This window comes from Mustela erminea, chromosome 9, assembly GCF_009829155.1.
Source record: "Mustela erminea isolate mMusErm1 chromosome 9, mMusErm1.Pri, whole genome shotgun sequence".
Taxonomy (NCBI): domain Eukaryota; kingdom Metazoa; phylum Chordata; class Mammalia; order Carnivora; family Mustelidae; genus Mustela; species Mustela erminea.
In genome coordinates this window covers 97,172,837-97,194,009 of record NC_045622.1, presented here as the reverse complement: position 1 = coordinate 97,194,009, position 21,173 = coordinate 97,172,837, and the positions used below count along the sequence as shown (strand labels likewise).

Below are 21,173 nucleotides of genomic sequence, written 5' to 3'. Positions count from 1 at the left end.
ACTATAAAATTGATTAGTAGTTTCCAGAGGCTGAGGAGGAGGGAAACGGGCAGTGATGTTAATGGGTATTAGATTTCTTTTGGGGATGATATGAATACCTCAAAATTAAATTATCGTGATGGTTATGTAGCTATATAAATGTACAAAAATAATTGAACTGCAGACTTTAGAAGGGCGAATTTTATGGCATGTTTGTTTAAAAATCTTTTACAGATTATGCCATATCCTCCACTTTGTATCACCCAGGAGACACTTCAAATCTGGTTGTCCTTATCAGTGAGTAATGCTAACACTGAACTCTGGGTTAAGATGGTAACAACTGATAGGAACTATATTTTTAACCAGTGCTTCAGAAAAGTTATCTCACTTACAAGAATAATACTACCATTCAAGGACGTTATAAAAATGAAATTAGAATATGATATATTTAGTAAATCATAAATACAGTGGGTAGAAAAATGCCCCTTCCCCCACCCCACACATGCAGGAAAGATGTCTATATACTAATCTTGGAACCTGTGACTAAGTTACCTCACACACAGGCAAAAGTAATTTTGTAGATGTGGTTAAGTTCAGGAATTTAGAGATGGGGGAGTTTATTCTAGATTATCCAGGTGGGCCCAACCTAATCACAGCAGAGAACTTTTCCCTGAGGTCAGAGAGAGATGTGACATTACTGGCTTTGAAGATGAAAGAAGGGGACACAAGTCAAGGAATGTGTTGGCCTCAGGAAGATGGAAAAGATAAGGAAAAGGACTCTCCTTTACAGTCTCCAGAAAGAATACAGCTCTACTGATCCCTCGATCTTCGCCCAATAAAACCTATGTTGGGCTTCTAACCTATGTAACTGTTTAAGCCACTAACTGTAATAATGTAGTATAGCACCAATGGAAAACTCATACAGAAAAACACACAGAACTTCACAAGCATGACATATACAAGTGAAATAGTCCAAATATAGTAAAACCCACATTTCCCCAGACTGTGGGTAAAAGTACAGTTACATTTAAAACATGAATACGTTCCACTGACTTCTCCCCCACCTACTCCTGCCAGCAGACTGTCAGTCCCTGCTAAACAGTCCCTAAAGCATTTCTTGGAATGCCCAGGGAGTGTCTATGTTCATGAAGTGCTCTGTTAATGAAATAACCCATTTCCAGGTAGTTTCCAATTAATATAGGTAAATCCACCGAGTTACTCTTAGGAATTGCTTTGCTGGCCAGGCTCCAGTCTCCTCCAGGGGACCATCCCTGCTCTCTAAGACACCAGTCCTTGCTAGGTACTCACCCCGCTCCTTTGGTCACTAGACTTCTGGAAGGCACCCTCCCCGCCAACACACACACAATATGCCAGAGACTTTAAACTGGAAAACCTGCTCTAGGGTCATTTGTGCAGGACAAATACTGGTGCTCTCCTTTTTTGTACGCTCAGCAAGAGCAGTCTCAGTGCAGTACTCAAGGGCCCTCAGTGTTTCATAGATGCTGTAGTGTACTTAAGGTCTTTTTGTCCTCCTAGCCCCCGACTCTGCTTTCCATAGGCATCAGACCCAAGTCCAGCAGAGGCCAGGGAGGTAGGCAACTCACAATGTGCTCCACTACAACTAAATCCCAAATCAAATTACTACAAGTTCCTTCTGCCCTAAGGCAAAATTTTTCCCCAAGTCCCTTTTCAGATCCTGAGCAAGTAGGTTTCAGGCCTACCTATCACACAGGTTTGACAAAATGTGCCCACGTATGACCAAATACCACTAGGACTGTAGGAAGGCAGTCCACAGCTGGGACAGCCTTAAGTGTTTCTCAAGGAGATGCAAGAACTTAAAGAAGGTAGGGCCCCTGGGTGGCTCAGTTGTTGTGCCTCTGCCTTCAGCTCCAGTCCCAGAAGGTCCTGGGATTGAGCCCAGCATCGGGCTCCTTGCTCAGCGGGAGCCCGAGTCCCCTTCTCCTTCCAGCCCTTGCTCTATCTCTGTCTCTCTCTCAAATAAATAAAATCTTTAAAAATAAATAAATAAAAATGTTTAAAGAAGGTTGATTATGTTGAAGTGGTAAAAGACCTTGGAAGTCAGGGCAACAGGGAGCCCCCAAAAGTTTTTTTTTGAGCCCCTGAAAGTTTTTAAGAAGTGCTAGAGACTGAATGTTTTTGTCCTCCTCACCCCCCAAAATTCATATGTTGAAACCTAATCCCTACTGTGATGGTATTTAAGGGTAGGCCTTTTGGAGGTCCTGTGGGTGGGACTTTTCCATACCAAGAAGCAATTAACTCCTGTGGACACTGACCAGGTATCCCACAAACTTAATTCTGACACTACCTACTTGGAAATACCGTCAGATCCCACAAGGCTAAGGGTTCGGTCCCACAACACTGCTCCCATTTCAGATGCTAATTACAAGTCTAGGTTATCACGTGTGCTTCTGACCCCTGGCTATAAATTGGAGGCTCCCATAACCCCTTCCTCGGGTTCAATTTTCTGCTAGAGCAGCTCACAGAACTCAGGAAACCAATTTACTTACTAGATTACTGGCTTATCAGATATTTAGGACCAGGTCTTGAATGTAGGAGATTTTGTCCCAATGGAGTTTGGGGCACAGAACTGGGTTCATTCTGGTTCACCACCTAGAAGTTCTCCAAAACCATCCTTCTGGGTTTTTACGGAGGCTTCATTACATAGGCTTAGTTGATTAAATCATTGGCCTTTGCTGACTAAACTCAATCTTCAACCCCTCAAGCCTCCCCAGAAATTGGAGGATGGAGGTGGAGCTGAAAGTTCCAACCTTCAAATCATGTGGTTGCTTCTCCTGGCAACCAGCCCCACCATCAAGCTTCCGAGGGACTTTCCAAAAGTCACTTCACTAACATTAAAAAAAGACACCTTTCTCTTCTCGTCACTTAGGGAATTCCAAGGGTTTCAGGAGCTCTGTGCCCAGTATGACTCCTCAATTTCTAAATCAGGTCACTGCCTAGTGATAGCCACATAGAGAATCACATGATAGTGTAGAGTGAGGTAAAATGAGTTATGCCTTGGATATGCTGAGTCTGAGGTGACTGTGGGGGAATCCCAGTGATGTTAGCAGTCAGATGAATGTAAAAAGCAGGCTCAAGGGGCCCCTTGCTGGCTCAGTCGCAGAGCATGTGACTTGATCTTGGGATTTTGAGTTCAAGCCCCATCTTGGGCCTAGAGCTTATTTAAAAAATAAAAACTCTTAAAAAAAAGAAAAGGCAGTTGGATACCTAAGGTGGGAATTCAAGGGAGAAAGGTTTAGCCTGGAGAAATACATCTGGGAATTATCAGACTACTGCGATCTAGTATTTAAAGCAGAAGACTACGCGAAATCCTCAGGGGAATGTGTGTGGGCAGGACCAAGAACTGTGCCCTGGGGCAGTCCAACTTTAAGAAGTTTGGAGAAAAAGAGAAGCAACTAGCAAAGAAGTCTGAAAAAGAACAGTTTGTGAAATGGGAGGAAATCAAAAGCATGTGGTGTCCTGGAAGCCATGGGAAGAAAGTGGGCAAGAAAGCAATTAAATGGTCAAATGCTGCAGGTAGTCAAGAACGTTAAGGAATGAGAGTTCAGGGCTGCTTGGCTGGCTCAGCCCATAAAGCATGCAACTCTTGATATCAGGCTCAAGAGTTGGAGCTCCATGATAAGTGTAGCGTTTACTTAAAAAAAAAAAAAAAGGAATGAGAGTTCAGTGTTAGATAAAGATGGACGTCATTGGAGATCTTGAAAAAAGCTGTTTCAGTAAAGCAACAGGCGCGAAAGCCTGATAAAAGTGGATTTAAGAGAGACTCAAAGAAAAGAAATTAAACAGAAAGCTCTTGGGTTTTGCTGTAGCGATGAAGAGGAGCTCTGAAGTGATAAAGAGGGGCTCTGAAGTAGTAGATAGTGGCCAAAGAGAGTGGAAATCAAATGAGTTTTTTGTGTGCGGCAGGAAGGAGAAATAACAGCATGCTTGTGTGCTTGGGGAAACAACTCAGTAATGGGGGGTGGTGCAGAACTGAAGATGCAGGAGAGAGAACTACCGGAATGGTGTCCTTGAGCAGGCGAAAATGTAAAGTTTATGCCCCTAAGTTTAGGGATGTAAGTTTAGGGACAGTCCAATTTATAATAACAGGAGAGGAGGGCAGAGTATGCAGGTACTGATGAAGGCGGATAGGGGAAGGAGGCAGTGGGGAAAATTCTCTTGATTTCATCAATTTTCTAAGTGAAAAAGCAAGCTGAGAGTGAGGAGGAGGAGAGAGGCGCTGCAGGTTAGAGAAGTTGTGAAATACTCATCTAGGACAGTAAGTGGACAAGGGATGTGTTCGCTGGGTAGTAGTATGGACCCACTGGAGGTTTAGAATCATGATGGAGGTAGAGGAAGGTATGTCTGATAATTGTGTATTTTTCTCCAGCCCTCCTCAGCTGCAGCCTTGGATTTATCAAATTTCTAGGTTTTACCAAAGCATAATGAAGAAAGAGCAAGCCAGGCAAAGGAGTAATTTAAATGGAATTTAAGCAGAGTAAGAAGGAAATCTCAAGGAAATGGGGACCGTGAAAAGGTGGTAGAACAACGGTTCCTGGGTGGGCTGGAGGGATCGCATGGCTAGAACTGGAGTCCTAGGAGCAAGCTGGAAAGATGAGGTGGTGGGCGTGGGGGGGGGGAGTGGTCAGAATAGGATCAATAAAACAATGATAAAGAAGGGTTGCATTCACTGGTAATAACAAGAATAACAGAACTGCTTAACAAATGTTGACTATGGAGGAAAAATCCTTTTCCCATGCAAATCAGCATTTTTCCCAGTACTGAGCATCTGCTGAGCCCTAGATACCGGTAAAGGCACAATATCTTACAGACATCCAGATCAGGGACGGGATGAAAGGCAAATTCCTTTGAGCATTTAGATAACCACAGCGTGTTGCATCAACGTTTTGCTGAACGCATTGCGTTTCAGAACACCAGAATGCACGAATTCAGACTCTCTAAAAGATTCCAACCCAAAAGATCTCCTCTCCCCAGTACTCGCCCTCTCCCCATCCCACGTGCCGCTGAAGGCCAAAAAGGAGACCAGCCAATGTACTGACCGCCACCCCGACGCAGAGAAGGGTGACCGCGACCTCGGAACCCGGTAGAGGGCGCTCGGCCACCCGGACTCTCCGGACCTCGCCCCTCCGGGGAAGCTCAACCCCGCCGCCCGCGTCCGGGTTTTCAAAATGGAAACAAACCTGGCCCCGCCCCCTGCCCGGAGGACGCCGGGAAAAGGGTACCGCCCCCTGAGGGGATGTCCCAGCCGGCCGGCCAGGCTAAAGTTCCCGCAAGCAGAGTCGGTTCCCTTTTGCCCCTTTGTCTTCTGGCTTCCTTCCTGTCCACTCTCGTTCTCCAACCAACCGACTGGAAGCCTCGCAACGAAGAGTCAATCGTACCCTCCTTCCCCGCAGGCTTCCTCACCAGTTCATAACTCCATCCGCCCGCCCCCGGAAGTGACGATGGCCGCCCGGCCTAGCTCGCGTCCCGTCGGGCCCTGCGGCGGCGGCGGGAAGATGGCGGCGGCGGGAGCCCTGGAACGGAGCTTCGAGGAGCTCAGCGGTGCTGAGCGCGAGAGGCCGAGACACTTTCGGGAATTCACAGTTTCCGGCATCGGTACGAAAGCAGCTAAGGAGGACACGATCCGATCCTTCCCCTCGGGCTCCTCTCATGGGTCCTTAAATCTCTGACCCCGGGTTCATACTCCTTTAGTCCACATGCCTGTAGCCTTGGGATCATAGCTTCCGTAGTGTCCTACTTCGTCCTGCCTTCTTCCCCTTCTCTTCGTGTGGATTGTCAGTCGTCACCCTCTGCTTTCTCAGCGCCCTCAGTCTCGGTCATTCCGAGAGAACCAGATATGCAGGCTGACCACTCTCCTTTTGCAGGGACTGCAAATGCCTTGGCTGGAGCGGTGAAATACGGTGAGAGCGCGGGAGGCTTCTACTATATGGAAAGTGGCAAGTTGTTCTCCGTCACCAGAAACAGGTTCATTCATTGGTAAGTGCTGTGTTCGCTGGATCCCCCTGAAAGGTCGGATTGTTCGGCTTGAATTTTCGCGGCTCTTGGCCAGATTGTCCTTCTCTTGGGCAGTAATGGACAGTCAGGAAAAAAGAAACACTGTTTTCTCTTGATTTCTGAATCAGGAGAAAATCAAGGAGACACAAAGTTCTAGGAGAGGTGCCCTTCCAGGTAGCACTAAAAGCAGAGGAAATGAAGCTTATGGGATAAAGCCCCGAAGACGAGTTTTAAACTTGAACTCAATGTGTTCTCATTGTGTTTTACAGCTTCTTCCATTCTTGGAATACATTTGAGCTTCTTCATGTCAGGCACTCTGCTGAGTTTACTAGAGATGAAGTGGTGGACAAAAACAACCACTGTTTCCATCATGGAAGATGTTGTAGCTGTCTGAAAATAGATATGGAGCCATCTTTAATGGGACAATTTTATGAAGGAAAAAATCACGAAAGGGACCACAACATAGGTGTATAAACATCAAGTTTTCATACTTGGCTCAGAGGAAAAGTATAGGGACTGTGAGAGGTTTATGAGAGGACCAGTATTATTGGTGGGACAGGGAAGGTCTTCACCGATTTCACATTTAATCTGAGATCTGTAGGATGAAAAGTTGCCGAGGCAGGTGGTTGGAGAGAGAACGGTCGGCATATAGGATCACCATATGCAAAATCTGTGAGATAGAAAGACCTGGACAGATTTGAGGAACTGACTGGAAGTCTGTGTGGCTTAAATGCAGTGGGTGAAATGGAAAGTGATGTGAGAGATGCTGAGCCTGGGGGATGGCAGGGTTGGTAAGCAGGTGCTTACCATCAGATGCTCAGATCCTTCCTAAGGACTTTGGATTTTTTTTTTCCCCAAGTACACTGAATAATCATTGAAGAGTCTTAAAGAGTTACTAACTCTTGGGGCTCCTAGGGGGCTGAGTGGGTTAAAGCCTCTGCCTTCGGCTCAGGTCATAATCTCAGGGTCCTGGGATGGAGCCCCACATCAGGGCTCTCTGCTCAGCGGGGAACCTGCTTCCTTCTCTCTCTCTGCCTACTAGTGATCTCTGCCTGTCAAATAAATAAATAAAATCTTTAAAAAAAAAAAAAAGTGTTGCTAACTCTTTACTAGCATAAACCAAATTTCATAAAGAAAAAATCTGTTTACTTCATGGAAAATGAATTTGGATTAGATAGATATTATACAAAAAAAGATCTTGCTCTTGCTCTTGCCGAGTAAGAGATGCTGGTGGTTCAATTGTGGGAGTAGTTAGGAAAGGAGAAATAGATGGATTTAAGGTGCAATTAGTAGGTAGCTTTCCTAGGGCGTGGTGATGGACTGAACGTGGGGTGAAAGATGGGAAGGGAAATGGAGGGAACAAAGACAGTTCCCTGATTTCTGGTATCACTAACAAGATAGTGAGTGGCGGGGTTGCATTTCACTAACATACAGAAGATGGATTTTGGAGAGATGTGAATAATTCTTTCAGATATATTAAATTTGAAGTACCCATTGCAGCAGCCCTTCAGAAATGTCATGTAGGAATTGAAATTTATAAGTCCAAGGCTCTGAAGAGAGACAGAGAGACTTACGTTAGACATACAAATCTCATTTAAGAAATACTTTTTAGGGTACCTGGTTGGCTCAGTTGATTAAACAGCTGCCTTTGGCTCAGGTTATGACCCCGGAGTCCCAGGATTGAATCCCATATCGGGCTCTTGGCTCCACAGGGAGTCTTCTTCTCCCTCTGACTTTCTCTTCTCTCATGCTCTCTCTCTCTCTGTGTCTCTCAAATAAATAAATAAAATCTTTAAAAAAAAAAAAAAAGAAAGAAAAAAAAAATACTTTTTAGTGCCTGATATGTTCTAGTCAGTGTTTAGGGACTGAGAATACAGTAGGGAACAAATTCCCTGCCCTCGAGGAGGCAGATAGTAAACAAGAGGAATCCCCCAAAATAATAAGTTTGTCCAGTGATAAGTGGAATAGAGAACAGGGATTGAAGGGAAGGGGGATGCCTGCAGGAGTTGATCTTTTATTTGGGAAAGACCCAGTGATAAGTTGGCATTTGAGCAGAGGAAGTAATCTGGGGAATAAGATTTTCAGGTAGAACCTTCCAAGAAAAAGGAACCAAAATGCTAAGTACCTTGAGACAGGAGCTTGTTTGTTATGTTAAAGAATGGCAAGGGGCCAGTGGGAGTCTGCCCCTGAGTGATCAAAGGATAGATTATAATAAAGTAGCCAAGGGTCAAATCAGCGTTAGATGGCAAGAAGCCATTGAAGTTTTAAGTGGAAGAATGACATGATCTAAGTTGTGTTTTTAGCGGATTGCTATGGCTGCTGTGGTGAGAACAGCATATGGCCGGGAAAGTTGGGGAGCAGGGAGACCAATTAGGAGGTTGGTGCCACATTCCAGACAAGAGATGATGGCAGCTTAGACCAGGGTGGTATTAGTAGAGGCAGTGAGAAATATTCTGATTGTGGATATATTTTAAAGATGACTTTGTTAGGGGGCGCCTGGGTGGCTCAGTTGGTTAAGCATCTGCCTTTGGCTCAGATCATGATTCCGGGGCCCCAAGATCAAGCCCCTCTTTGGGGTCCTGGAATAGAGCTCCACGTTGGGCTGCCTGCTCCCTCTGCCCCTCACCTGGCTTTCGTACACATGCATGCTCTCTCTCTTGAACAAATAAATAAAATCTTTAGAAAGAAAAAATATGAGTTCGATAGAATACCACCAAATCAGATTAGAGTATACAGAAAGAGAAGAGTCAAGGGTGACCTCAAGATTTTTGGCTTGAGCAGCTGGAAGTTACGGAGATGCCAATAATTGAGTTGGAAAAAAGTGCAGGTGACCAGGTGTTTTTCAGGTTTGCTAGTCTAGGCATTCTGTTTTGGACAGTTTTCATTTGAATTCCCTATTAGATATCCAAATGGAAGTGTTAAAGCAGTAGCCATTTCCATTTTCACTGGAAAGTTTGGGCTGAAGCTACAGATTTGGGAATTGCTGGCATTAGATGGCATTTAAAGCTGTTACACTGAATGAGATCATCTGCTCTCTTGGCATTTGGGGCCAGAAAAGTCTTCGTTGTGGGGGGCTGTCCTATACATTGTAGGATATTGAGCATCATCCCTGGTCTCTACCTACTTCAGACCAATAGCATCCCCCTCCCAGTTGTGACAAGCAAAAATATCTCCACGTAACTGTTAAATGTCCTAAAGGAGTAGGCTAGAAGAACCCTCTGTTGAAAACTTGTGTGGATGAGAGAAAAGCGGTCTGAGGACTAACCACCGGGCACTCCAATATCTAGGAAGATAAGTAGACTGGGAAGGAATAGCTAGGGAAGTAAAGAGTTGAAGGAAAAGGAGAGTGCTATCCCAGAAGCTAACGGAAATATTTCAAGGAGAAGAAGAATGAAAAACTGTTAAATACTGCATGTAAGTCAGAGAAGTGAAAATAGACCTTTGAACAGTGGAGATCATTGGAGACCTTGCGGGAAACTGCTCCTATTGTGGTACAAACACCCGAAGTGGCTGAGCTCTGGAGAGAAGAAGAGGACAGGAATTGTGAGAACAGAACAGGTCTCTTAAGGAGCATTACTATGAGAGAAGCAGAGGAATCAAATGGTAGCAGGAAGACAGTTCCAGGGTGTGGGAGAAATATACCAGTATATTTATATGCAGTCGAGGGCAATCACTAAAGGAGGGGAATTGAAGAAAGTGGGATATTTGAAAAAGTAAAGATATGGCAGTGGAAGTATGGAAGAGAGTGAGCAGGAGCTAGGCTTCAAGGAATGAAAGAGGTCTATAGGGAACTGCAGTGGGCAAGGGTCACAGGTGGTTTCTAGTTGCACACACTTGAAAGCTGAGTAGTTTAGGCAGAGAGGGAGGAACAATGACCAGAATGGCAGTGGGGAGCAAGCAAGACAAATGTGCCTGACCTTGAGGGCCCCCTAAAGGGAGTGTGGTAGAGAAAGCTTACCATTAGAGAGGGCTCCGGGGGCTCAGGCAAGATCCAGAACCCAGCTTTAACCATAAGGCAGGAAGGTGAAGCAGTTGTTCAGAGATGAGGTTGAAGATCCAGAAACTTGTGCTGACATACCATGAGTTACCAGAAGGAAACCCTAGGAAATCATCAGAATTCACATGGCGGGGCGCCTGGGTGGCTCAGTGGGTTAAGCTTCTGCCTTCAGCTCAGGTCATGGTCTCAGGATCCTGGGATCGAGGCCCTGCATCAGGCTCTCTGCTCAGCAGGGAGCCTGCTTCCCCCTCTCTCTCTGCCTGCCTCTCTGCCTACTTGTGATCTCTCTCTCTCTGTCAAATAAATAAATCTTTAGAAAAATAAAAAAGAATTCACATGGCGCATACAACTTTGGGAGTGGATAAGATGTGCTTCAAGAGAATGTGTACAGTGAGCAGGTAAGATGACCCAGGATCAGGGTTTGAGAAATAAAAAGTAGGCACCTGGTCAAAGAAGAGAAGGAGTACCTAGAGATGGGGGAATAAAACCAGAAGAGGGTGGTATCATATAAGTCAAGAAAGAGACTTTTCAGGACAACATGGTCGTGTGTGGAATGCTGCAGAGAGGTCAAGTATAAGAGCAGAACTGAGGAATCCATTGATTGGAATTGGTGTGGTGACCTTGGTGAGAAGAGGGCAGGTTGAAGAGTATGAGGAAGGTGAGGAAATAAACAAGATGTGGCCATGGAGGGGAAAGGAGAAATTGGAATGGCCAGATCAAGGCAGGAACAGGGTGACAGAAAGAGAGAGGCCAGGGAAGAGCATATCTGAATGTGGAGAGAAGGCTTTGGAAGAAGGAGAGATGGACGCAGGAGGGATATACTTGGGAAAGTTAGAGATTGCCCTTGAATTACTGGAAGGAGACTTGCTCTTTGGGGGCAGATGCAGGCGGTATGATAAACAGGTGATAAGAAGTTAGGACTTTCCCAGCATGGTGTTTTCTATGATCCAAGGCTACCATATGGCAGAGATGCGCCTGAAGAAGTCTGCTCTGCATCCTGCTTAGCAGGAGCTAGTCACAGAAGGGGAAATAGTCACATTTATTAAGGTCACTATAGTATGATGCTGTGGTACTAATAGTGGAGGCCACATTCCACCGCAAGTAATGGGGGATGTGGTTTGAATTGTCTTTATAGTGGAGCTTAATGGTGTTGAATATGATTGTTCTAAATAAACGGGTCATCAAGTTTGGAAATGTCTCCATTGAACAGAGAATCATGTAATAAGATTTGAATTTTATATTGTGCTGTGTTTTGTAAATGAACATATAGTGATGGTTTGGATTGTAAAATTGATCTGAATTTGTTTACCCCAAACCTTCAAATTGGGAAAATTCACTTGGAAACTATTCCCATATTTTTCAAAGCAAGAGTCAATTAGAAAGAAAAGCATAAACTTTGTAAACAAATGTCTCTTTTTTTAATAGGAAGATCTCTGGAGATACATTGGAGCTGGTGGAAGAGTCACTGGACATAAATCTGTTGAATAATACAGTTCGCCTCAAATTCCAAAATTGCATTGTCTTACCTGGAGGGGTTCATGTCTCCGAGACTCAGAATCATGTGATAATCTTGATATTAACCAATCAAACAGTGCACAGATTACTTTTACCACACCCTTCCCGGATGTATAGGAGTGTAAGTTGGTTAAGGGTAATATCCCTTACTTCTCAGACTACGCTGGCTATCAGAAATTTAATGTGGGAGCAGTGTCCTTTAGAAATTGAAGGAAAATTGGATTTGTTACCTCTCACCAAGCGTACTTTGATAGTTACTATTTAAAATGATCAGACAGGGGCGCCTGGGTGGCTCAGTGGGTTAAGCCGCTGCCTTCGGCTCAGGTCATGATCTCAGGGTCCTGGGATCGAGTCCCGCATCAGGCTCTCTGCTCAGCAGGGAGTCTGCTTCCTCCTCTCTCTTTCTGCCTGCCTCTCTGCCTACTTGTGATCTCTCTCTTTCAAATAAGTAAATAAAAATCTTAAAAAATAAAATAAAATAAAATGATCAGACATATTTTTAAGTTGAAGAAATAATTTTTATCTAAAAAAATCGCTTTCCTTTTAGGATCAGTCTTTTCTTTAAAGACTTTTGTAGGGGCACCTGGGTGGCTCAGTCGATTAAGCATCTGACTTTGGCTCAGGTCATGATCTCGGGATCCTGGGATTAAGCCCTGCCTCAGGCTTCTCCCTCACTGGGGAGTCTGAGTCTGCTTCTCTGTTTCCCTTTGCCCCTCCCCCTGCTCCTGCTTGAGCTTAGGAGCTCTCTCTCTCACGCGTGCGTGCGCTCTCTCAAATACATAAAATCTTTAAAAAAAAAAAAAAAAAGGTTTTATAACAATTGAAAGGAACTGAGCAAAATTCAGCTTATTTTGATTTAACAGATTTTTCTTTTTCATTACTCCACAGGAGTTGGTAATTGAAAGTCAGATGCAGTCCATATTTACTGACATTGGAAAAGTTGATTTCAGGGATCCTTGCAACTCTCAATTAATTCCAGCTGTACCTGGACTCTCCCCTAATTCTACCACCTCAGCAGCCTGGCTTAGCAATGATGGGGAGGCTCTGTTTGCTCTACCATCTGCTTCTGGGGGAATCTTTGTTCTTAAACTACCTCCTTATGACATACCCGGTAAGAATGGGAACCAAACTTGGATTTAACTTTAAACAAGGAATGTTGGCACTAAAACCTTAGAAGTCTATACCCATCATCCATGGCAAGAACTGTTTCTCTACTCCCCCTGAAATGATCGTTCAGTGTTGCTTGCCTAAGGAGTCTCTAATGCTTTTACTGGTTTTTTCTTTTTCCTGAGAAAGTAAGATTTTATACACTGGATGAGGAATTGTAAACCTTTTTGGAGTGTGGGAAGACAGATGACTACAAGATAGCCTATTCTAAGGTCTATAGTAGAGAGGTGTTGACTGCTTATCTACCTTCACGTTAAGGTTCTATAATTAAAATAAATTAATTGATGCAAGGAAGTTCAGCTGCTAATAACCTCCTCCAAGTCACCATTGTCTCTTGCCTGGATTATTGCATTAGCTTCCTAAGTACCTCTCAGACCTCTCCTTAACCTCTCTACAGAAACTTCTGGGACAGACTGGTACATTTAAAACCTTAGTAGAACCATGTCACTCCATGGCTCAAAGCCCTCCGGTGAGGGTTTGTTCTTCAGATGTTTCTGAATAAACCCATAGTCCTTACATTATCTTACAGTGACCCCTGCTGCTTCTCTAACCTCAGCTTCTTCCCCACCCAACCCCCTTCACTTCTATGCACCAGTCTCCTGCCTTCTTGAAGTTCCTTGAACATACTGGGCACACTCCCACGTCAGGGCTTTTGCCTGAGATAGTCTTTCTCCAGCAACTAACTTGGCTCATTCCCTCAACTCCTCTGGGTCTTTACTCAATGATCCATCAGTGTGAGGCCTTCCCTGATCACCCTTTTCAAAACTGCATGTACACATGCACCACCCCCAACACAGCATTCACTGTACCCTTTCTGTTTTCACCTATTACCATTCTGCTTAAGATAGTTTAATGTTTCGGCTTCTGCCCTCCTCCCTATGGAATATAAATTCCATGAGGACAGGTATTTTTTTTTATATTTTGTTTACTGCTACATCTTCAGCATCTGGAACTGTGCCTCCCATGCGAAAGGAAACCAGTGACTGTTTTGGAAAGAATGATTGTTCTGAGCACCAATAGGGTTACTATTGGTAAATGGCAGAAGTTTTCCCTAGGAATGTATGTGGATAGGCTGCATCCTAAAACTTCTTCGTATAAAAATACAGAAACCTGTTACCTGTTATGAGGTTTTAAACGTACCTATTCATGGCTGCATCCTTGTTGTTGGGTTTCTCTGAGTCTGATCCAGAGGTGCCTTGGATCTCATTGGTCTGTTCTCAATCTCACAGGGACGGTGTCAGTTGTGGAGCTGAAACAGAGTTCAGTAATGCAACGACTGCTTATAGGCTGGATGCCAACAGCCATCAGGTAGGTGGTGTCTGGTGGGTAAATCAGAGGGCCCAAGGATGTAATTCTTGCCCTGGTCAGCACCTGTTAGTAATTCCAGTCTTACTCTAAGGCAGATAAGCATAATACTGAAAAGAAGAGTCTGTAAAACATCACATTCTATCAGAGGAGAGCCATGTCTTGGACACCTTGATTGCAGAACGTGATTTTCTGTAAATATTCTCACAATATTCCATTTAGTGCTCTTCCCTGACTTACCAAATCTGATTTTATAGAATACTAGAAGTGGAAAATTTTTGATGATTAGAACTCTATTCCTGTCTTATGTAGAGCCTTAAATTGTATCATAGTGATTGATTGTAAATCACTGGAAAATATAATTACCTTATACCAATATATAAATTCTTGGCTCCTTCTTTTAAGAGGTTACATTTATAACTTTGTTTTATCTTTTTAATTACAAATTCTAATCCAGTATTTATAACACTGAAACCCAAAAATTGGGCCTTGTGTTTTTAGAGGTGACCAGGGGCTTTCCGATCGTCCCTTCGCGCTTGCTGTCCATTGCGTTGAGCACGATGCCTTCATCTTTGCTCTGTGCCAGGATCATAAACTACGAATGTGGTCTTACAAGGTAAGTGCTACATTTATCGTTACTATAAATTAAAATAGGACTGTGAATTGTAAGAAAATTGAAATCAATCTTGCTGTTTCTCTCAAAGATCATTAAGATCACTTAGTTTGGAAATCACAGGCCATTTCTAGACTCAGCTCCATTTAGATTTATTTTTCACACATTTCTATGTGTATCTCTCTCTCTCTCTCTCTTAAATTATGAATTCTAGGGGCGCCTGGGTGGCTCAGCGAGTTAAAGCCTCTGCCTTCGGCTCAGGTCATGATCCCAGAGTCCTGGGATCGAGCCCCACATCGGGCTGTCTGCTCTGCGGGGAGCCTGCTTCCCCCTCTCTCTCTGCCTGCCTCTCTATCTACTTGTTATCTCTGTCAAATAAATAAATAAAATCTTTTTCAAATAATAATAATAAATTATGAATCCTACAGAATTAAAATAGTACAGAGAATGCTCTTCACTTAAGAGGAAAAAATGTTTTTAAAAAAAGGATCATGGATGGGGTGCCTGGGTGGCTCAGTGGGTTAAAGCCTCTGCCTTCAGCTCAGGTCATGATCCCAGGGTCCTGGGATCGAGCCCCACGTCAGGCTCTCTGCATGCTGGGGAGCCTGCTTCCCTCTCTCTCCCTGCCTGCCTCTCTGCCTGCTTATGATCTCTGTCTGTCAAATAAATCTTTAAAAAATAAAATAAAAAAGGATCAAATGTGTTTTTTGTTTATTTTTAAAAGATTTTATTTATTTATTTGACAGATCATAAGTAGGCAGAAAGGCAGGCAGAGAGGGAGAGAGAGAGAGAGAAGCAGGCTCTCCACTGAGCAGAGAGCTGTGTGCAGGGCTAGATCCCAGGACCCTGGGTCACGACTGGCGCTGAAGGCAGAGGCCTTAACCCACTGAGCCACCCAGGTGCCCCCTCAAATGTATTTTTTAAATACAGGTTGATAAGATAGTTTTGTTTATTTTTTTTTTTAAAGGTGAAGTGAAAGTTTATTAAGGTGAGAACAAAAAGGAAAGAAAAAATAGCTCTCTAGAGAAAGAGGGGTCCTGAATGGGTTGCCCAATAAAGTAGTTTTTAAGATTCATAAAAGAGTTGATGGCTTTATTTATCAGACTGAGTAGATATTTTCATCTCAGCCTTTAAAAAAACAAAACGAAACAAAACAAAAAACCTGTTGTGTCCTTCAGCAGATAAAAGAGAAAGAGTGGTAGATGTAATGGATGTACCTCCTTTTGAAAGGGAAGGAGTTTGTTTTTCTAGCTTGGATTTTCTTTGACACTACTTGTTGATTCATCTTGGGCAGGACCAGATGTGCCTGATGGCAGCTGACATGCTGGAGTATGTTCCCACGTTTAAAGACCTTCGGCTGGCTGCTGGGACTGGACATAAACTACGACTTGCTTACTCCCCTTCCATGGGACTCTACATAGGGGTATACATGCACGCGCCCAAACAAGGACAGGTAGGAAACAAATGAGACCTCCGTCAAGCTATGCAGTAGGTACCGATATGGGGAGGGAGCTATAGATTCATTGAGTCTGTTTAAGCTCTTCATACCAGCGTAGGTGTTTCAAGTGGTATTTCCATGGAGATGATGAGTTTTGTGCTAATATGTGAATTTAAAGATCTTGAAGAAGTTAGGATTAAAGGGAATAGAGAGTTTAAAGACATGTAAAAGGAAAGGTTAACCAAAGCTGAACAAGAAAGAGCCAATTTGGATGTCTGGGTGGAAAAATGGTGAATAAATGAAAGGGAGGTAGGTGTTACTAAGTGGTTGGAGGGAAGTAAATTTTTAGAAGTAATTTTGCTTATCTTCCAGACACTAGTTGTTGTATGTAGATAGGTATTTAGGGCATAATACAACTGTGTAATCATAGAGTAAACAGCCGTTTGTCGGATACTCTGTTTGGTATGATGCCAGGCCCCTTAAGTACATTAATAGCAAATGCTTGGATTGTGCTTACTCTGGTCTCACATACTTTACACATATTATCCATTTAATCCTGATAACATTCTGGTGAGGTAGGGTTTTTCCTTACTGTGCTGGGGGTGCCCATCTGGGTGCCCCTTTTATTTCTCTTGGGCTCTGATGCCCAACTACAGGTTGCTCCTCCATCTGGATGCCTTCTTTATCTGGGCTGATTCTCTGCCACCCCCACTCAGTGGACACCCTCCTCCCCTCCTTGGGCTCTAATCACCAATATAGACTGCTACTCTGTGTGGATACCCTCATCATACATCCTACCCTTCTACCTATGTGTGGAAGCCCTCACCCTGCTCATGCACCTAGACTCTAAGCCAAATGTGGATACTCTCTTTACCGCCTTTGGCTCTTTTTTTAAAGATTTATTTATTTATGGGGCGCCTGGGTGGCTCAGTGGGTTAAAGCCTCTGCCTTCGGCTCAGGTCATGATCCCAGAGTCCTGGGATCGAGCCCCGCATCCAGCTCTCTGCTCCGCAGGGAGCCTGCTTCCTCCTCTCTCTCTCTGCCTACCTGCGATCTCTCTCTGTCAAATAAATAAATAAAATCTTTAAGAAAAAAAAAAAGATTTATTTATTTATGATTTGAGAGAAGTTGGAGGGGGCTGTCAAGGGAAACAAAGAATCCCAAACAGACTCCCTGCTGAGTGCAGAGCCCAATGCAGGGTTCAGTCTCACAACCCTGAGATCATGACCTGAGCTGAAACCAAGAGTCAGACATTCAACCAGCTGATCCACCCAGGTGTCCCTTTATCACTTGGGCTCTTGATTCATGCCATGACCCTATCCTTGGTCTCAGTTTCCTGGAGTAGCCCACAGAACTCCAGGAAGTATTAACTAACATTTGCCAGTTTACTGTGTGATGAAGGATACAGATGAACAACTAGAAGGAGGAGTATAGAGGATGAGTCCAGAAGGGTCCTGAGTTCAGGGGCCTCTGTCCCTGTCATGTTGGGGCTTGCCACCCTCCTGGCACATGGCTGTGTTCACGGCCATTAAGTCTAGAAGCTTTCCCTATACTGTACTTTAGGAATTTTTATGGAAGCATCATGACATAGACCTGATCCATTATTACCTTGATCTCTAGCCTCTCTCCCCTCCCCAGAAAATGGGCTTGGACCTGAATGTTCCAGACTTTAATCATGGCTTGGTTTCCCTGGTGACCAGCCCTTATCCTGAAGCTATCCAGGAGTCACTTCATTAGAAAAAAGGTGTTTCTTGGGGCGCCTGCGTGGCTCAGTGGGCTAAAGCCTCTGCCTTCAGCTTGAGTCATGATCCCAGGATCCTGGGATCGAGCCCCACATTGGGCTCTCTGCTCGGCTGGAGAGCCTGCTTCCTCCTCTGTCTCTCTCTCTCTGCCTGCTTGTGATCTCTGTCTGTCAAATAAATAAATAAAATCTTAAAAAAAAAAAAAAAGAAAAGAAAAAGAAAAAAGGTGTTTCCAGAGCACCTGGCTGGCTCATTCAGTAGAACATGTGACTCTTGATCTCTGGGTGAGTTGGAGCCCCATATTGCGTGTGGAGCCTACTTTTTTTTTTTTTTAAAGGCATCACCCAGGAAATTCAAAGGGATTTGCAGGCTCTGTATAAGATGCTCCTATCATTTCCATCACTTAGGAAAATACAAGCTTTTTTTTTTTTTTTTTAAGATTTTATTTATTTATTTGACAGAGACACAGCAAAAGAGGGAACATGAGCAGAGGGAGTAGGAGAGGGAGAAGCAGGCTTCAAGCTGAGTAGGATGCCTGATGTGGGGCTCAGTCCCAGGACCCTGGGATCATGACCTGAGCCGAAGACAAACACTTAACAACTGAGCCACCCAGGCACCCCAAATACAGGCTTTTTTAGCTCAGGATCAGGAGCTGGAACAAAAACCAATATATGTCTTATTTGACAGATTCTGAAAGAGATAATGTTGGTTCTCTGGATAATATTGGACAGTATTGCCATCCTAGCAATATTAAGTCTTTTGGTCCATAAGTAGGGGATGCTTTTCTATTTATTTAAATCTTCATTAATTTCTTTTTACAATGTTCTGTACTTTTCAGAGTATAAGTTTTGCAATTCTTTTTTTTTTTTTTTAAGATTTTATTTATTTATTTATTTATTTGACAGAGAGAGATCACAAGTAGGCAGAGAGAGAGAGAGAGGAGGAAGCAGGCTCCCTGCTGAGCAGAGAGCCCGATGTGGGACTCGATCCCAGGACCCTGAGATCATGACCTGAGCCGAAGGCAGCGGCTTAACCCACTGAGCCACCCAGGCGCCCGAAATACAGTTGATTTTTTGGGGCGCCTGGATGGCTCAATGGGTTAAAGCCTCTGCCTTTGGCTCAGGTCATGATCCCAGGATTCTGGGATTGAGCCCCGTATCAGGCCCTCTGCTCAGCAGGAAGCCTGCTTCTCTTCCTCTCTCTCTCTCTGCCTGCCTTTCTGCCTATTTGTGATCTCTGTCTGTCAAATAAATAAAATTAAAAAAAAAAAAGTAGAAATACAGTTGATTTTTATATATTGATTTTTGTATCTTGAACCTTTTCTATTTTTTTTTCTGTTCTAATAGTATTACAGTGGATTCCTTAGAATGTCTTATATACAAGATAACCTCATCTGCAAACAGTTTTATTACTTCCTTTCCATTTGAATCATTTGAATGCCTTTTTTTTTTCTTAATTGCTGTGGATGGATCCTCCAGTACAATATTCAATAGCAGTGGGAAGAGAGCCTATATCTTTGTCTTGTTGCTGTTCTAGGGGGAAAAGATTTCAGTGTTTCACCATCGAGTATGGTGTTAGCTGTGAATTTTTCATAAATGCCCTTTATCATGTTGAGGAAGTTCCTTTCTACTCCTAGTTTATTGAGTATTTTTATTATGAAAGAGTGTTCAGTTTGGTACCATTGCCCTGATTCATGTTAAAACACCGGTAATTTTACTCTCTAGGCTTTTGCAGTGCAAAAATAACAACACAATGAAAAAGGATAATATAATATTATGAAAGACTTTCAGGGATGCCTGGGTGGCTCAGTCAGTTAAGGGTCTGCCTTCAGCTCAGGCCATGATCCCAGCGTCCTGGGATTGAAGCCCAAGTCGGGTTCCTTGCTCAATGGGGAGCCTGCTTCTCCCTCTGCCTGCCACTGTCCCCGCTTATGCTCACTCGCTCTCTCTCTCTCCCTCCCCAACAAATAAATAAATAAAAGCTTGAAAAATGAAAAAAGACTTTCAGCCTCACTGGGGGCTGAGTGGCTAGCTGGCTCAATGAATAGATGCATGCGACTCTTGATCCCAGGGGTGGTGAGTTTGAGCCCCCACATTGAATGTAGAGATTACTTAGGAAAAAAATTGTAAAGAAGGGGGTTTCAGCCTCACTGATGCCCTGAAAGAGCTGTAGCCTACATTTTAAGAAGCACTCCTCTAAAAGATTCAGAATTGAATGTATAAGTAGTGTCAAATTGAGCAGAACTTTTTTTTTTTCTTTAAGATTTTGTTTATTTCTTAGAGAGCATGAGCAGTAGAGATGGCAGAGGGAGAAGGACAAAGAGATTCCCCTCTGAGTGTGGAGCCCCATTTGGGGCTGGATCCCAGGACCCTGAGATCATGACCTGAGCCACAGGCAGCACTCAACAAAGCTATTATTTCCTTCGTTTTAAGCATTGTGGTTCTATTAATGAAACCTAAAATCAAATCAGCTTTTTTGGAAGTTAGGCCTATTCAGGTCATAATGAAATTGTAATCCTTTTTTTCCCCCTTCAAAAAATGCTCTTAAGCCTGTTTTTTCCCTTAATCTGCACAATGTCTGTTTTTCTTTTTTTTTTTTTTTTTTTTTTTTAAAGATTTTATTTATTTATTTGACAGAGAGAGATCACAAGTAGGCAGAGAGGCAGGCAGAGGGAGGAGGAAGCAGGCTCCCTGCTGAGCAGAGAGCCCGATGCGGGGCTCGATCCCAGGACCCTGAGATCATGACCTGAGCCGAAGGCAGTGGCTTAACCCACTGAGCCACCCAGGCGCCCCTGTTTTTCTTTTTAAGATTTTATTTATTTGGGGCACCTGGGTGGCTCAGTGGGTTAAGCCCCTGCCTTCGGCTCAGGTCATGATCTCAGGGTCCTGGGATCGAGCCCCGCATCGGGCTCTCTGCTCAGCAGGGAGCCTGCTTCCTCTTCTCTGCCTGTCTCTCTGCCTACTGTGATCTCTTCTGTCAAATAAATAAATAAAATTAAAAAAAAAAAAAAGATTTTATTTATTTATTTGACAGAGAGAGGCATAGTGAGAGAGGGAAACCAAGCAGGGCAAGTGGGAGAGGGAGAAGCAGGCTTCCCACTGAGCAGGGAGCCCAGTGCAGGGCTCCATCCCAGGACCCTGGGATCATGACTTGAGCCGAAGGCAGACACTTAATGACTGAGCCACCTAGGTGCCCTGACATCTGTTTTTCTTTATCTGTGATATCTTACGTCCATTCCTATTAATTTCATTTGTTTTTCATTTTTGTTTTGGTTCTTTGGATTCTAATTCTTTACTAAGTGTATTACTTCGGTCATTCTCAGCATCTTGTTCTCATTGATATCATAAGCTTGCTGCCTGTTTTCCAACTAAAACACTAAGACAG

The 21,173-nt window shown here is 43.8% G+C and overlaps 1 protein-coding gene and 1 long non-coding RNA gene across 2 annotated transcripts in view; one reads left to right on the top strand and one right to left on the bottom strand.

The window, feature by feature from the left end:
- Positions 1-4,665: 4,665 nt before the first annotated feature.
- On the bottom strand, positions 4,666-13,935 carry LOC116598688. The gene is made up of 2 exons (XR_004289138.1): positions 13,832-13,935; positions 4,666-6,402 (listed from the first exon to the last, which is right to left on the bottom strand). It is a non-coding gene; the product is annotated as an uncharacterized LOC116598688 (long non-coding RNA).
- NUP160 (nucleoporin 160) overlaps positions 5,445-21,173 on the top strand; it is a 52,813-nt gene continuing 37,084 nt past the window's right edge. Inside the window, exons 1-7 of the mRNA XM_032357873.1 lie at positions 5,445-5,613; positions 5,883-5,994; positions 11,435-11,645; positions 12,413-12,635; positions 13,921-13,999; positions 14,498-14,612; positions 15,904-16,062. Of these exons, the coding sequence (XP_032213764.1) occupies positions 5,460-5,613; positions 5,883-5,994; positions 11,435-11,645; positions 12,413-12,635; positions 13,921-13,999; positions 14,498-14,612; positions 15,904-16,062 (1,053 nt within the window). The 5' untranslated portion in view covers positions 5,445-5,459. The remainder of the gene's footprint in view (positions 5,614-5,882; positions 5,995-11,434; positions 11,646-12,412; positions 12,636-13,920; positions 14,000-14,497; positions 14,613-15,903; positions 16,063-21,173) is intronic.